Raw genomic sequence first — 16,297 nt, 5'->3', positions numbered from 1 at the left:
TTTTTGACCCCGGATTCGTGTTCAGCACGAAAAATCCGTTCAGAAACACCAGGTCCCGTCTTATTCGCAGAAAAAAAGTTGAAATTTGTAGACCAGTGTAATCGACCATTAATTAGATCTTTTAGTTTAATATACATATTTGACAATAGTATATAGGGAGATTAGGTTCAATAAAATAGCATATGAAGAAAACAACACAAAAAACGTATTAACTGAAATGGTGAAAAATGAATCCACAATAAAAGAAACTTCCAAAAAGTCTTTCTGTTAATGTTGTAAGTGCACTTTTTAGGCATATAACCTTAAGTCCAAATGGTCTATTACAAATGTTTGCACAAAACGCTGGAACAAACTAAGCAAGCCTGTGGTTCTGTGTAAAAATATGTTTATCAGCTTTAACGTTACAAGGCTGGTATGCAGCTCTCAAGAAAAATTTGCCATTATTTCGTGTGTGTGTCCAAGGAATTTTGATATTTTTTATACTTCACAGCCTGTTGCCTCACTCTTTCCTCAAGAAATACTGGAACGGGCATATATTAGGTGCAATCCCGTACTCCTCGGACGAAAACTAGTAAAACTGTCAAAAAATAAAAATTCGCTCAGAGCGAGAGAGAAACATTGAAAAGTACGCGATCGCTTTCTAGTTAAAAATGGTAACTTCAACATAACCTCCAAATTTTGGTTGTAAATTGTTGCTTATTTTGTATGTAAACACACTCAGCTCACATATGTAAATAACCAAAAATACTTTCAAATGCATTAGAATCCACTTAAACAAGTAATTAAAAACTTTTCAACATGAATTAGCAGAGTGCACTTTTCTTTTGTTTACAATTTGGTTGCCAAACACACTACAGCTGATCGTTTGACACATTTACCAGCAAAAAATTCTCGGACTAAAACTGGTAACTTCTGACAGAGAGAGAACCGTATTTACTCTCTTTTTTGTCCTCTCAATAGTCAGAGAACCGAGTACGGGATCGATTTCCAGTAAAATCTGACTGATTCTGACTATTTCTGACTAGTCCGGACTCGTAAGGGATCGCAACTATTCCTGTTGCAAACCTGGGTTGTCTTGTGCTCTTTTTTCACAAAAAACTTTAGAAAAACGTAGTAAAAAGCGTAGCAAATTTCTTAAGAACTGCGTACTGACAAGGCACATAAATACAGGTAGAAGCCAAAATGACGTTGCTCTCATGAGAACCAAACCTTTAAACTTCAACTTGTTTTTCTTTTATTTCCTATATTTCGTTACGCTTTCAATGTCATATCGTTGTACAAAATAAGCAAAAATTTACAACCAAAATTTGGAGGTTATGTTGAAGTTGACAGAAGTTACCATTTTTAACTAGAAAGCGATCGCGTACTTTTCAATGTTTCTCTCTCGCTCTGAGCGAATTTTTATTTTTTGACAGTTTTACTAGTTTTCGTCCGAGGAATACGGGATTGCACCTAATATATGCCCGTTCCAGTATTTCTTGAGGAAAGAGTGAGGCAACAGGCTGTGAAGTATAAAAAATATCAAAATTCCTTGGACACACACACGAAATAATGGCAAATTTTTCTTGAGAGCTGCATACCAGCCTTGTAACGTTAAAGCTGATAAACATATTTTTACACAGAACCACAGGCTTGCTTAGTTTGTTCCAGCGTTTTGTGCAAACATTTGNAGTACGCAGTTCTTAAGAAATTTGCTACGCTTTTTACTACGTTTTTCTAAAGTTTTTTGTGAAAAAAGAGCACAAGACAACCCAGGTTTGCAACAGGAATAGTTGCGATCCCTTACGAGTCCGGACTAGTCAGAAATAGTCAGAATCAGTCAGATTTTACTGGAAATCGATCCCGTACTCGGTTCTCTGACTATTGAGAGGACAAAAAAGAGAGTAAATACGGTTCTCTCTCTGTCAGAAGTTACCAGTTTTAGTCCGAGAATTTTTTGCTGGTAAATGTGTCAAACGATCAGCTGTAGTGTGTTTGGCAACCAAATTGTAAACAAAAGAAAAGTGCACTCTGCTAATTCATGTTGAAAAGTTTTTAATTACTTGTTTAAGTGGATTCTAATGCATTTGAAAGTATTTTTGGTTATTTACATATGTGAGCTGAGTGTGTTTACATACAAAATAAGCAACAATTTACAACCAAAATTTGGAGGTTATGTTGAAGTTACCATTTTTAACTAGAAAGCGATCGCGTACTTTTCAATGTTTCTCTCTCGCTCTGAGCGAATTTTTATTTTTTGACAGTTTTACTAGTTTTCGTCCGAGGAATACGGGATTGCACCTAATATATGCCCGTTCCAGTATTTCTTGAGGAAAGAGTGAGGCAACAGGCTGTGAAGTATAAAAAATATCAAAATTCCTTGGACACACACACGAAATAATGGCAAATTTTTCTTGAGAGCTGCATACCAGCCTTGTAACGTTAAAGCTGATAAACATATTTTTACACAGAACCACAGGCTTGCTTAGTTTGTTCCAGCGTTTTGTGCAAACATTTGTAATAGACCATTTGGACTTAAGGTTATATGCCTAAAAAGTGCACTTACAACATTAACAGAAAGACTTTTTGGAAGTTTCTTTTATTGTGGATTCATTTTTCACCATTTCAGTTAATACGTTTTTTGTGTTGTTTTCTTCATATGCTATTTTATTGAACCTAATCTCCCTATATACTATTGTCAAATATGTATATTAAACTAAAAGATCTAATTAATGGTCGATTATGGATTGGCAACCGAACTTCATTGCGTTGCCAGAGGCTGAAATTGTATTACTAATGGCAACTGGCAACGGAAAGCTGGCAAACGAGTTGCCTTATTGGCAACTATATTTTTGTAGTTGCCGCGGAAATTTTGATTTTGAAAATTTATTTATTTTTATAAACTGTTTCCTCGGCTTATTTACATTCAAATCTTAGTTGCTGCTCCCTCAAAACTCGATTATATTCAACTTTGTAGCACTTAACTATATTTGCTGTTCATAATACACATTTTCATTTCAGTGGCGTTGGTCTTCGGCAACTCAACTAAGGTTGCGTTGCTATTCATAATCGACCCATAAAATTGCAAAGTAAATTAATAAATTAATTTTACGACGGCTTGAAAGCCTACATCATTTTAAATATATTATTTAGATATTATGTACTAATGTACGCGAAGTTAATATCTGTGGTCATAAGCAACAATCGGCTAAGTTGAAAACCCCGAATTCGAGAATAAACGCTTTAAAGATTTGAATTGTAATGTTAACCTTATTCGGAAACCAAAATATTTTCATCTTAAACTTTATAAATAGCCTAGGTAACGAGACGTGGGAGTATCACATGCACATGCAGAAAACGATAGCATATATAACTCAATTCTTTTTAAGTCGACCTAGGCGGTTATTGCTTATGACGACAGATATGTGCTAACCGTCATGTAGAATGTATCTCTCAATTATCTAAATCCCGTAATTACGTTTTATGTTCCTTATGTTTTATGTATAAAAAATTGCTCTCATTCAAAAAAGGTCTATACATTTGCATTATTAAAAATATATGAATTTCTTTCATCTACCTATGTACGTAATGCACTCACTTAAATCAAATCGTATATAAACGGTAGCTGATAATTTTCATTTCCCAATTACAATAATTTTAAATACATATACATATGCTTTATATGAAAATTCCTCCATTCTTGAATGATCTTGACGTTGTTCCACTTAAACCTCTTCGAAATTTTTGCCTTTTTACAGCGTAAACCACATAATGAATTGTAACAACTTGTAGGTGTTTACTACAGGAAATTTCCAATCAGCTTTTCGCATTCTTAATAATGGCGGCATATTGCTAGGATAATGTATGGGCTTTGATATGTGGCAATTTGTGATAACTGTTCCGCCTGGATAATTGATTGATACGGCGTCACCCGGTAAGACACCATCGCAATCAGTGAGCTCGAGTTGTTTGTTAAAGCAAATGCGAATCTCTTCGAGGTAGCTCATATCCCGCTTGTTGTCGTATATGCAATGTATAGAGGGGTTTTTCCCTAGTGTTTTAAGCAAAGCCGTCTGCAGCGCAACTACTGTATTATTCGAATCTGGGTGTATTCCTGCATTTCCTAAGATATTCGACATTAAGAACTGCTCCCGCCAAGCCAATCCTTGCTTGAAATATTTCAACTCATTGTCTAGCTCTTCCAGGGTTACAGCGCAGGTGCCATGTTTCAACCATTCGTGCTTCCAAAAATACCCCAATTTTTGCTGACCGTCAATTGTTGGCCAATAAGTTTTTAAATTTGTTAGTATCTGTTCGAGCTGATTCAAGTCAAAATCAGCAGTCTTGTTACAAAAACTAGGACCCATATGGCCTAATTTCGTTGGCCATACGCCATGAATAGTCCAAAATTCTTTCTTGTCAGGTAAACTACATGCGTGCGTGCTATCCTCTTCTCTCCAGTGGTAACATGTGGTGACCGGCCATTGCTGAGTAAATATCAATACATCCCAGTCAAGGTTTCCGCCGTCATTTTCAGTGTTTGAACCTTCATCAGAAGAAATTTCATTAAAGAAAGGTGACAGTTCGTTGCTGATAAGATCGCCATCATTGTATAGATCAGTACTTGATATGTCGCCGTTATCACCGAACGACTCTTCCGAGCTTTTGCCAATTGTAGAGCTGAGAATAAATAGAAAATTTTGATTACTTTTCAGCTTAGTAAATTTTTTTTTTCATGATAATACAAGCTTACGAATATAAAAATAATGCTCTGAACTGTATCATTTGACTAACACTAAACTATCTGTAGATATAGTTAGCCGATTTAAATTTTTTGTTTTTTACGAAATTAAAGGCCTTGAAATTTCCTTTGCGTATACGTACATATGTGTCATATAAATATATATATCTATATATATACATATGTGTGTACGTACATATGTATGCATACCGAAAACTANCGTTTTTTACGAAATTAAAGGCCTTGAAATTTCCTTTGCGTATACGTACATATGTGTCATATAAATATATATATATATATATACATATGTGTGTACGTACATATGTATGCATACCGAAAACTATTCTACTTTGCTATTCAAGGCAAATTTTACATAGAAGCTGCAGTCAGATGCAGAATTAATATACATACATGTTTCATGTCGTTAGTTTAGTATCTTACTGAATCTTTCAAAATAAAAACATAAGTGAAAGCGAAAGCAAAAGAATAATGGCCTTATTCATAAAAAATAAAGTAGGTTTAAAGAGCTTTATAAAATGACGTTTTCATACATTTTTCAATTTATAAACGTTTCTTAAAGCTACTTTATTTTTTATGAATAAGGCCATAAAAATATATTTTCATTTCCATTATGGCGTAATAAATTTTAGTCAACAGTCCTTTTGATTTCGAAATCAGGATTCATGTAAATAAAATTAGAAAAAAACAATAATATGAAATAATTGAAGTTACATGCAGCTTCTATTTCGTAGATCCCCATATTTCCTCATCATAGTTCTCGAGCTCAGTGATATTTGAACTGCGTCAGTATCGTACAAAGCACTGATTTATATATGCCCAATGTATGCTGTTATTGCTCTTTTCTAATTTTTCAACCCAACCACAAGGGCAAATATTTTGGTTGCTGCTTAAGTTACATCGTATTTGTTGGACACAAGCTAAAAAAATATATATAATTTGATAAAAATATGATTATTAATTCAAATTCACTTACAATACCTAAATTTAATATCACTGAAATTAGGCATCTATTACATTTCAAGCTCACTTATTTGTAGTGACCAAACAAAGCTCAGCTTGAAATATGTGAAATGACATTTGGCTTTAGATGGCTGTGTTGGTTGATAATGGGAAAGACCTGTTTGACAGCTCAACCGTGTCTGAATAAGCCGGAATTTCCCATTGTGACTATAAGCTTTGATCGTAATGTACTCTTAACAACTAAGTGCTGTGTGTTTTGTGTTGTATACTGCTATCGATGATAAGTTCACGCTGTTTTGTCCTTGCAATTTGCATACCATGGTGCATTTTTGCTAAAGTTAATGCAGATGGAGTGCCTAGAAGCAATTCGGATGCTGGTAATTCGGTCTTTGAAGCAAAAAACGGTGTGAGAAGGGCAACAGCGGAACTGGTATCTTCAAGCATTTTAAGTTTCGCACATGATGTTGGCTTGCTACTGAACGACGATGTGCAATTTGGTAAAACTTCAATTTTCTCACCCGTGAGCATAATGTCGTCCATGGCAATGCTATTGTTGGGATCAAAAGGCAGGAAATATGAAGACTTAAGACATATTTTTGGCTTGGATGTGCCACCACTGAGAGATGCCTCTAACGCATTCCATGCCGAATTTGGAGCTATGATGGAGGAAATGCAAGAAAATTCAGACGCCCTACTGACGCGCAACCACGATAACTGGCGGAACACGAACGTAGCATTCAATATTCGAAATAAGCCGAATATCAGTGAGGAGCGTGGGAGTGCGGTAAATAGCGTGATAAAACTTGTAAATGGGCTGTTTGTGAAAAATGGTTACGAACTGAATCCGCTCTATAGGTATGTATGTACATATGTATGTTACATATGTTGTTAATGTATTAAAGTACATAAGTATTGCTCTTCTTCTTTGTACATAAGTATTACGGTGGTCCTAAAAGTATCAACATCAGATAAAGGTATCCACGAAAATTTCAAAATTAAAAAAAAAATGAGGTCGGTGCCTGGTTAAAAAAAAATTAAATAAAAAACAGCAAAAATGAGGGAAAATTTTAATTTTCACCGTATATAACTCAGCGAATTTATGAATAAGTTTCAATGATATGTGAAAGTTATCAGATTTCGAGTTACTTTTAGTCAAAATTTTGTGATTTAAAACAAAAATAAATTTTTTCAAAACATAGTAGCGACCCCTAAACGTTTTTTAAATTTTGAAGTTTCCTTGGATATCTTCATGATACAAATATTTAAAGGTAAAACCGCTCGCTCAATTCGTCGGCCACCATTTATTTTTTGAAGTTTATCTACTTTATAAAATTGAAATTTTGAGAGCAACTCAAATGCCAAATAAAAGTAAAACAAAAAACAACTAGATGAAGTTATTCAAATTTTTTGTTATTTCAGACTGAAAATGAGAATGTATTTGTGAGATTGAAAATATGAAAACATTTTTGTTATGTTAGCAAACTTCAAAAATGTTCAGGCTGCCTCTCAGCGGTTTTAAATTTTTGTATAATGGGATATCTGTACGTACGTAGGCCAAAATAAAGGGGTGCCCCACACAAAATTTAGATGTTGCTATTTTACTGGCCGCCCTAATATGTATGTATGCGTGAATGTTTATTTGTGTNAATTTTTGTATGATGGGATATCTGTACGTATGTACGTACGTACGTAGGCCAAAATAAAGGGGTGCCCCACACAAAATTTAGATGTTGCTATTTTACTGACCGCCCTAATATGTATGTATGCGTGAATGTTTATTTGTGTTTATTATTTTNAATTTTTGTATAATGGGATATCTGTACGTACGTAGGCCAAAATAAAGGGGTGCCCCACACAAAATTTAGATGTTGCTATTTTACTGGCCGCCCTAATATGTATGTATGCGTGAATGTTTATTTGTGTTTATTATTTTTCAGGGACGTTATTTACTCCATTTACAAGTGTGACGTAATCCCATTGGATTTCAACAAACCACTAGCGCGTGACTTCATTAATGATTGGATTTTCAAAAAAACATTTGGCAAAATTATTGGAATCGTAACAGAAAACATCTCTGCAGATACCAACGCAATTATTGCAAGTGCGTTGTATTTTAAAGGCTTTTGGGTAAACCCTTTTATTAGAGGCGCTACTGTCATCGATAATTTCTATCCAGACGGCTTGCAAAGAACTCCAATAAAAGTGCAAATGATGGCAACAGCAGGCGCTCACCCATACTATTTTTCGGTAGAACATGACTGCGGTATACTCGGTATGCCATATATAAACAACTTCACTACAATGTATATAATACAACCAAAAAATTCTAGCCGTGATAAGCTAAGTAATTTGTTAAAAGCCTTAAATGCGGACAAAATTGAAGGAATGATATCTAAAATGGTTTACCAGAATGTCATATTTGCACTCCCGAAAATGCATTTAACGCAAAATATTGATATGAAAAATATATTCCGCGCACTCGGAGTTAAAAATATATTTGCTAAGGAACGAATTAGTGAAGAGCCAAGAAGTGATTTGGCTGAAAGAACTTGGCCACATGTAAGACATAGTATCACATTCCCAACTGATAAACCAGTAAATATTGCGCATGCGCCGCCTACTTCGACGGAACAACTGCTGGAAGAATGGATTAGCAACCGAAATGCAAGTACTAATTTACTATCTGACCTCTTTGTGGGTGATATAGTACACAAAGTTGATTTTGTCGTCGATGAGGATGGAACTGAAGGTGCAGCGGCAACTGTCACGTATTTGAAACGATCTGGTGGTAGCGTGTTATTCCGCGCAGACACCCCCTTTTTAATATTAGTTCGCCATGATCCTACGAAATTACCACTATTTTATGGTATAATTAATGTTCCCTCGCCCTCTTTCTGATATAATTGAATTATTGCTAAGTAAACTAATTTTTTATTGTTACTTATCATAACAAGTCTTCATATTCCTCTTGATACAAATTACTGTAACATACGAGGAGTATTTCATGAGATAAATATCCCTGAGATAGATTAATATATGAGGCCCTGCCTTGCGTTTTTCAAAGCACTTTTTAATACAGACTATATTTTCATTATGTGATAGTTGTTTTTACATTCTCTTTGATTTTTGAAATGATTTTGAACCTTATACAAACCCGGATTTCTATATTAAAGTAGCGATATTTACATGCACATAGTACATGTGAATTTAAGGAGTCTGTAATCAAAAGGTGATATGTATTTCCACTCTATATTATTTTACATGAGGAGCCAAAACCGGGAATACATAAACCCAAAATGTACTTGAAATATAATGATGATTTCTAAGTTTGCGTAATTTTTAAAAATATTTAAAAGATGTTTTGAAGTTTTTAAGATTCTGCTCGTCTTGAAGATAAATTAAACCAAAAAACTAAAAAAAATACTTATTAGACACTAATCATACATATGCATGTACATATGTAGTATGTATGTATGTGCATAAGTGCACGAGATTTTCAAGCGAACAAAAATGATTTATTTTAAGTTAAAAATAACTTTATTCGTCTCAATTCGAATTCATACATACATACATACATACATACATACATACATACATACATACATGTTATGCAAGTAAGCCTGCCAAACTATTAAATACATACATCAATGCATATACAGATGCGATCAACTAATTAGCAACGAAATTCAAAATGATATTGTTTATAAATTATGTCTATTTATTTTTAATACTTTTAATATAAAATATAATTCAATCTGTAACAGAAACCACAATAATAAAAATTTAATAGATTTATTTTTATGTATATACATATCGTCACCTGAAATGCAAAAAGACGTAACAAACATTGTCGCTGAAATACAAATATAAACATTTTGCCGAACGTTCGAAAATTACCTTCGATATCCAATATGACTATCGAACTGAGAACGAACTCATAACCAACCTTAGTTTTCCATCGTTCATAGTGTATTGGAAATACATTCGAGATGGGTTCGAAAAAAAATTAAAACCATAGTAACAAGAGAGGAAGTGAAATCCAGCTCATTTTCGAATGGAAATATTTTACAATCATTTTCTCTCATTAAAATTTCAATTCTATAATGGGCTGGATTTCGAATTCATAACGAAGGAAAAATTCATTGGATAACCAAGGTTCAATTTTGCTGGAGAATGGCCTAGTTCTCAATTCGAATACTAACCCATTGCACATTCGTTCGAAGGTGAGACTCAAAAAAAAGATTGGTTTTCCAATATTTTTCGAATTGTTAACCAAGCCCAATGGTTATTGGGTATTTATGGTTTAGATTTTTTTTGATACCGATTGTTGTTAATACTGTGTATGTGTAGACAGCGCCTGTTCCAATTTTAATGATTTTTCTAAGTGACTGACATAGATACCAACATATAAAATGTATAATTTTCATTAGTAGTTTCTAAGCCAAATGTACCCTAGCTTAAATGGCCTAGCTCTCGAATCGAATACTAACCTATTCTACATTCTTTATCGAAGGTGTCACTTGAAAAAAATGTTGGTTTTCCAATCGTTTTCGAATTGTTAACCAAGCCCAATGTTTATGGGGTCGTAAGTAAAAAAAATTCAAAGTTCAGTTTTTGATTGATATGATGGATTTCATCGAATTAAAACTCCCACATCATATTAGGAAAAAAATAAAAAAATATTATTCACGACTTTTTCCATTTCAGTTACGATGTTGTTATGTCTTTTTGCTAAATGCAAGATATGTATGTATGTGTGTATATAAATGTAGATGTTACCTAATAAACATTGTGGCGAGCGTTGGAAAAAGACCTTCGATATCCAATATGAATATCGAACCTTAGTTTTCCAACGTTCAGGGTAAATTGGAAATACACTCGAGATGAGTTCGAAAAAAAAAATTAAAACCATAGTACATGGCAAGAGAGAAAGTGAAATCCAGCTCATTTTTGAAGGGAAATATAAGACAATCACTCTCACATCACTCTCTTGATACCGATTGTTGTTAATACTGTGTATGTGTAGACAGCGCCTGTTCCAATTTTAATGATTTTTCTAAGTGACTGACATAGATACCAACATATAAAATGTATAATTTTCATTAGTAGTTTCTAAGCCAAATGTACCCTTTCCAACATTTTGTAATGCAATAAACTAGAAGTCATATTTACCCAATTTTTCATGTTCAAAATGGATTAAATATAGTTTAATTTCAAGTAAGTAAACCACATGTTATTAATTCCTGCCTATATAAATAATATTCGAAATAACTTGATCAGAAAACAGCGTTTAAAGAAGTTCGTTACTTACATTTGCGATCCATTTGAAATATCTACTGGAAATTTTCTGTGAGGGATAAGAACGCAGAGGCCGGGCGGGAAGATATTTCACGAGAAGAAAAATTCCAATAAAACCAAAATGCACAACAAAATTTGAGCTCAAATCGTCACTTACGATATCGTATTACTCAGCACGTAAAAACACATTTTTCGGATTATGTCATACGTGAACGTTAGGTTATGCGATGACGTATCACGTAATTTTCTTTCGTACAGTTTTCGATCCGTGAACGGACGTTACGATTATTGCCCGAGCAAGCGAAAACTTTGAAGAAATTTCTAACTACACGCGAATTAATGAAAAAATTAAAACACGAAAAAAAACAACAAACCAGCAAGCACACATAAATGAAATGAGGCCAACGTGGAAGTATATACTTTCGAATAACTGCCGCCCCTCAATTGGCGTGCCAAACAACCGTCAAAAATCCTCAAGCCCGTAAAATTTGCATGGAGCATTCCACAATAATGCGGAGCTAGCGCCGAGCAAATGGAATTTTGATTTTTGACAGGCGGTTACGCCCCATTTAATTTAAATTTAAATTTAAATTTAAATTTAATTTAATTGAAAAACGCCCTATCTCAGAATTCGCTTCAAAAACGCTCTATCTCAGCACATTTTCAATATATCGCACACCGTCTTCAAAAGAGTCACAACTCAAAATTTGGCATTTGTGAAATTATGCGCTACAAATGTACACAGAGCTTTTATTTACCTTTCAGCAAAAGCTGGAGCAAATTAAGGCATAGGTAACACTGCGCTGCGGGGCGCAATTGCGTTAACACCGTAGTCGGAGTTGCCGCGCCAACACCAGTATATGGAAAGCGCCAGCGCCATTAACACCAAGCAACACATGAGGCATACACACAATTCGCCTTAACTCTTTGAAAATTTACATGTACTTTGTTTTTGCTTTTGAGTGTTGAGAACGCAAATTTAAAGTTTTTACTCAAGAATGATGGAATATCGTGGCCGAAAAATTTTAGAAATAATAGACATGACACCACTGCGTGGTGTACTGCACTGTATGACGATGGGTACCGTGGTGACACTCAGATGGTTCAATCCGGTACACTGCGCTATTGCGCTGGATTAGTGCGCTGACACCACAGGTGAAGCTGGCGTTATTGAGCTAGCGTCAAAAAAATTGCGCAATTACCCATGGCTAAGCAAATTTGTGTTATAATTTGTTAAAAAAAACCTAAGGTAAAGTCACCCTTGCCCACATGATTAGCATGTGCTACGAAATAGTTTTTCGCATTTTCTATCTAACGAATTATTTTGAGTTGTGACTCTTTTGAAGACGGTGTGCGATATTTACGTTTGAGATAGGGAGTTTTTGAACCGAATTCTGAGACAGGGCATTCTTCAACCAAATTCTGCGATAGGATGTTTCTCAATAAAATCCTGAAATAAGGCGTTCTTGAAGTAGGGCGTTCTTGAAAAGCTTTCTGAAATACGGCGTTTTAGAACTGGCTGCCGAGATAGGTCGATTTTCCACTCAGCCATCGATATAGGAACGTTGTGTGTCACCTGCTTGAAAATTTAAATTCAATGTAAATAATTATCAAAACTTTGACATACTTAGCAAGAAATAAGTGAAGAGTAAAAAATCCTGAAACTAAAGTTAATTTAAAGGTCCAGTAATATAAAAGGAATGTAACCAAAACAAATCATCCATGGGCTATGTATGAATACATATTTACTAAACGTATGCACAGAATATTTTGCATTCCCACGACATCCGATTCTACGTACCGGACTGACTCGGGTTTTACCCGACCAGGGGGCTGTTGTTTCGGCGATCTAACCCCGTTTAGGTCGGCGAAATCCCTCAAACGTTGTTCCCATATGGGGCTACGCCTGTTCCGTATTCTTCTACTCAGGGCTGGCATTGAGTCAAACCCGGGGCCAGAAACATACACCTGTTGCGTATGCCAGACACGATTGCACCCTAACTCCACCTCCGTCAGGTGTAATACCTGCAATGGGTGGAGCCACCTCCGCACTTGCTCGGGTTTAAAAATTCGCCCGCAGTAGACCACGGCACACTGGAGTTCGCCCGAGCAAAACAATACTAACATAACCACACCCCAACACAACACAACAATAGACAAACAGACGGACATAACCGCACCCCAATAACGCACAGCCGCCGGAAACTCCTAGTCCCTCCAACAATCTGATCGGTGTGTCTGTCCAGATTATTCCGTAACGTGACATCAGCCAAGTGCAACACATATTTGAACTACCTAATTCTCTTAATTCGCTGCCGCTATGGTGCAGTGGTTAGAAGCAAGGACCGAGAACGCGTTCCCATTTTGGTTTAGTTCTGAACGAGAACAAAACGTGATGTCAGGAGCGTTCCCACAAAATGCCAACAAAACTCTCGGGAACTTTCTCAAGAAGAACAGGATGAGAACGAAACTTTCGGGAACGTTTTTAAGGAGGATCAAATATGAAAAAAAGTCTGGGGAACGTTCTACTTAAAAAAAAAAATGCTAACAAAAGTTTCGAGAACTTTACGTGATGGATGAAAAATCGGTTCAGTGAGAACCACTATTGTTAAAGCTCAGTTAGTCTAGAATTAATTTCCGCAACTTAACTTGACTTAATATTTTAGCCAACCTGTTATATGAGAAACTGTATTGGCGGTGAGTTAAAACTTAACTTACCGTAAGAAACTTAAGAACCTGTAGATTTTAGGTTCGTAATTTACGGCCTTACGGAAATTGAGAGCGGTGAGAGAATCAGGCATGCCAGACTCTCGTTTTTGTATTTCTTAAAAATAAATGAAAGCAAANCCAACCTGTTATATGAGAAACTGTATTGGCGGTGAGTTAAAACTTAACTTACCGTAAGAAACTTAAGAACCTGTAGATTTTAGGTTCGTAATTTACGGCCTTACGGAAATTGAGAGCGGTGAGAGAATCAGGCATGCCAGACTCTCGTTTTTGTATTTCTTAAAAATAAATGAAAGCAAACCTTTTTGTGTGCATGTTTTTTTTTTTGATGCGGCATTTTAGGACAGCTGAAAGAGAAAATACAAAAACAAAATATTTCCGCTCTTGACTTAAGTTGACGTGTTGATGATTTCTTACGGTAAGTTTATTTAAGTTAAGTCTAGACTAACTGAGCTTTTAACTCTAAGTCAGAGGAATGCTGGATCATTTCAACTTCCAGATAATTTATCATTAGGGTGAACTCTCCATTTATGGAAAGAAATTTCATTTTCTGTACAATAAAATTTTGTGTCTAAAGTCTTTCGTTGACTTTATTTGCATAATTATGTATGTTTCAGTTCTTTTTTGATTAACTAAAATATTCAAACATTTCAAACTTATGGAACGCTATAAGAAAAATTTTGTTTTCGATTCCTTTCTTCGCGAATAGTTCAGTGAGGATTTTTCCCATTTCGTTCTATTTCAGAAAGTTCCTGAGACTAGTTCCCAAATTGTTCTTCGAGAGAAAGTCCCTTAGACTTTTGTTCGCATTCTTGTTCTCTTAGAAATGTTTTGCTCGCATTTTGGGAATGTTCCATCGGGTTTTGTTCTTATATAACTTCCAATGGAAAAAGTTATCGACAGTTTTGCTCTCATTTCGGATTTGGTTTTGAAGCGTTCTTGGAAACAAAACTTGGGGAACGACATTTAGTTTCGATCATACCTTTTGTTCTCGGTCCCTGGTTAGAAGTGCGAACTACTATACAGAAGGGCCTGGGATCGAGCCCACGTTCCGACTAACATAAAACACAAAAGAAGAAGAACAAGTTTTTTCTAAGAGCGGTCGTCCATCGGCAGTCAGTTGCAAACCACCGAGTGTTTTCTGCCAGGAAAGAACAGCTTCTCATAAAAATACAATCGCCGTTCTGGGTTGGCGTAAAACCGTAGGCTCGTCCAAGCGCTAACATATTGTGTGAGCGCCAATCTATTATAATTTTCCTTTTCGTTAAGATTCTATTTTGAGAATGTTTAACTTTTTTAACAACAAACAACAACCACATGATCATGTGTAAATAGCAGCGGAATAGATGCGCTTGATTGCAGTTGGGTTGACAACATCAAGGCGCACGCCACAAATCGGAGGAGAAGCGCGGCCCAAACACTAACATATGTGTAAGCGCCAATCAATTATTATATTATTACTAGCAGACCCGGCGAACTTCGTCCCGCCCAAAATACATTTTTTGTATTGAAACATTTTGGTCCAACATTTTCACCAAGAGTTCACGTTCATGATTTTTAGTGACGCATTTGTCTTCTAATATTACGGTTTGGTGGTTGTCAGAAGGCATATTTGCCGTCTTAAATAACTTAGCAAAACTGTACATGCATACAAAGATAAGTAATAGTTTCAGTGCGTTTGAAAGGCTCCACGTCCCCTTTTCAAATAGCCCCAATTTTCTCTAAGAGCAATTTTCTATATACCATTTTCGAGTAATCTACCATGAGAGGTGCCACGTCCCTTTTTCCAATAGCCCCAACTTTTCTTCATGACCAATCGCGTTTTATAAATATATCTTGCACATACCAAGTTCCAGTACTCTTCCATGAACACATCCAGAGATATGCAGTATGAAAAATTTGATGTGTATGGGAAGTGCCACGCCCCCTTATCCGATAACCACAATTTATCTTCATGAGTATGCGATTGCTTTCATATATCTCCATACCAAGTTCGAGACCCCTTCCATGAACATTTTCCGAGATATGCAGTATGAAAAATTCGGTTAGTTAGGGAGGTGCCACGCCCCCTGCACCTAGCGGTATGAAATATGCTTTACATCCGAATCCCATACCTACCATATATAACACAAAAATTTCATAAAGATCGGTCGAGCCATGTAGGAAGAGCTCGATTTTTATATATTAGATAAGCATGATGCGAGAACATAGAAAACATTTTGATGAAAAAAATATATTTTTTCTCGGGTTCACAACTATCCTATCTTTTAAGTTGGAACCAACAATACACACCCACAAAATTTCATTGAAATCGGTTAAGCGGTTTCGGAGATTGGCGTAAACGAACACAGTGACACGGGATTTTTATATATTAAGATACTCTACTATAAGCACCTACCATATATATGACCGCATACCAAATTCCAAGTTCATGTGACTTATAATTCCGAAGTCATGGCTGATTAAAAGTTTCACGCCTATGGGAGGTGCCACGCCCCCTTGTCGAATCCCAATATTTATACCCGAGCGCACTTGTGCACAAGGGTATATTAATTTTGTTCACACAACGGT

At 35.6% G+C, this 16,297-nt stretch overlaps 2 protein-coding genes across 3 annotated transcripts in view; one reads left to right on the top strand and one right to left on the bottom strand.

The window, feature by feature from the left end:
• Positions 1–2,560: 2,560 nt before the first annotated feature.
• Positions 2,561–16,297, bottom strand: part of RNaseX25 (Ribonuclease X25) — a 25,507-nt gene continuing 11,770 nt past the window's right edge. Inside the window, exons 1-3 of one of the 2 annotated variants that reach the window (XM_017628318.1) lie at positions 5,720–5,811; positions 5,453–5,658; positions 2,561–4,659 (exon numbers count right to left, since the gene is read on the bottom strand). In XM_017628318.1, the coding sequence (XP_017483807.1) occupies positions 3,732–4,659; positions 5,453–5,493 (969 nt within the window). In that variant the 5' untranslated portion in view covers positions 5,494–5,658; positions 5,720–5,811 and the 3' untranslated portion in view covers positions 2,561–3,731. Of the gene's footprint in view, positions 4,660–5,452; positions 5,659–5,719; positions 5,812–16,297 lie in introns of those variants that run through there. The other variant, XM_017628317.1, reaches the window with a different exon arrangement.
• Positions 5,958–9,068, top strand: Spn28Dc (Serpin 28Dc). The gene is made up of 2 exons (XM_017628316.1): positions 5,958–6,556; positions 7,639–9,068. Exons 1-2 carry the CDS (start codon positions 5,979–5,981, stop codon positions 8,597–8,599), a joined length of 1,539 nt encoding a protein of 512 aa, XP_017483805.1. The 5' UTR covers positions 5,958–5,978; the 3' UTR covers positions 8,600–9,068.

This window comes from Rhagoletis zephyria, unplaced genomic scaffold (genome assembly GCF_001687245.7).
Source record: "Rhagoletis zephyria isolate East Lansing unplaced genomic scaffold, Rhagoletis_zephyria_1.1 Rzeph_scaffold_05893, whole genome shotgun sequence".
In the NCBI taxonomy this organism is placed as follows: domain Eukaryota; kingdom Metazoa; phylum Arthropoda; class Insecta; order Diptera; family Tephritidae; genus Rhagoletis; species Rhagoletis zephyria.
Note: the sequence above shows the minus strand (reverse complement) of the source record. Positions and strands in the feature narration are given on the sequence as shown.

Bases quoted from the DNA above. Each gene is read 5' to 3' on its own strand.
- Spn28Dc (XM_017628316.1), top strand. From the start codon at position 5,979: ATGATAAGTTCACGCTGTTTTGTCCTTGCAATTTGCATACCATGGTGC. The intron at 6,557-7,638 runs GTATGTATGTAC...ATTATTTTTCAG, and splicing joins GAACTGAATCCGCTCTATAG to GGACGTTATTTACTCCATTT.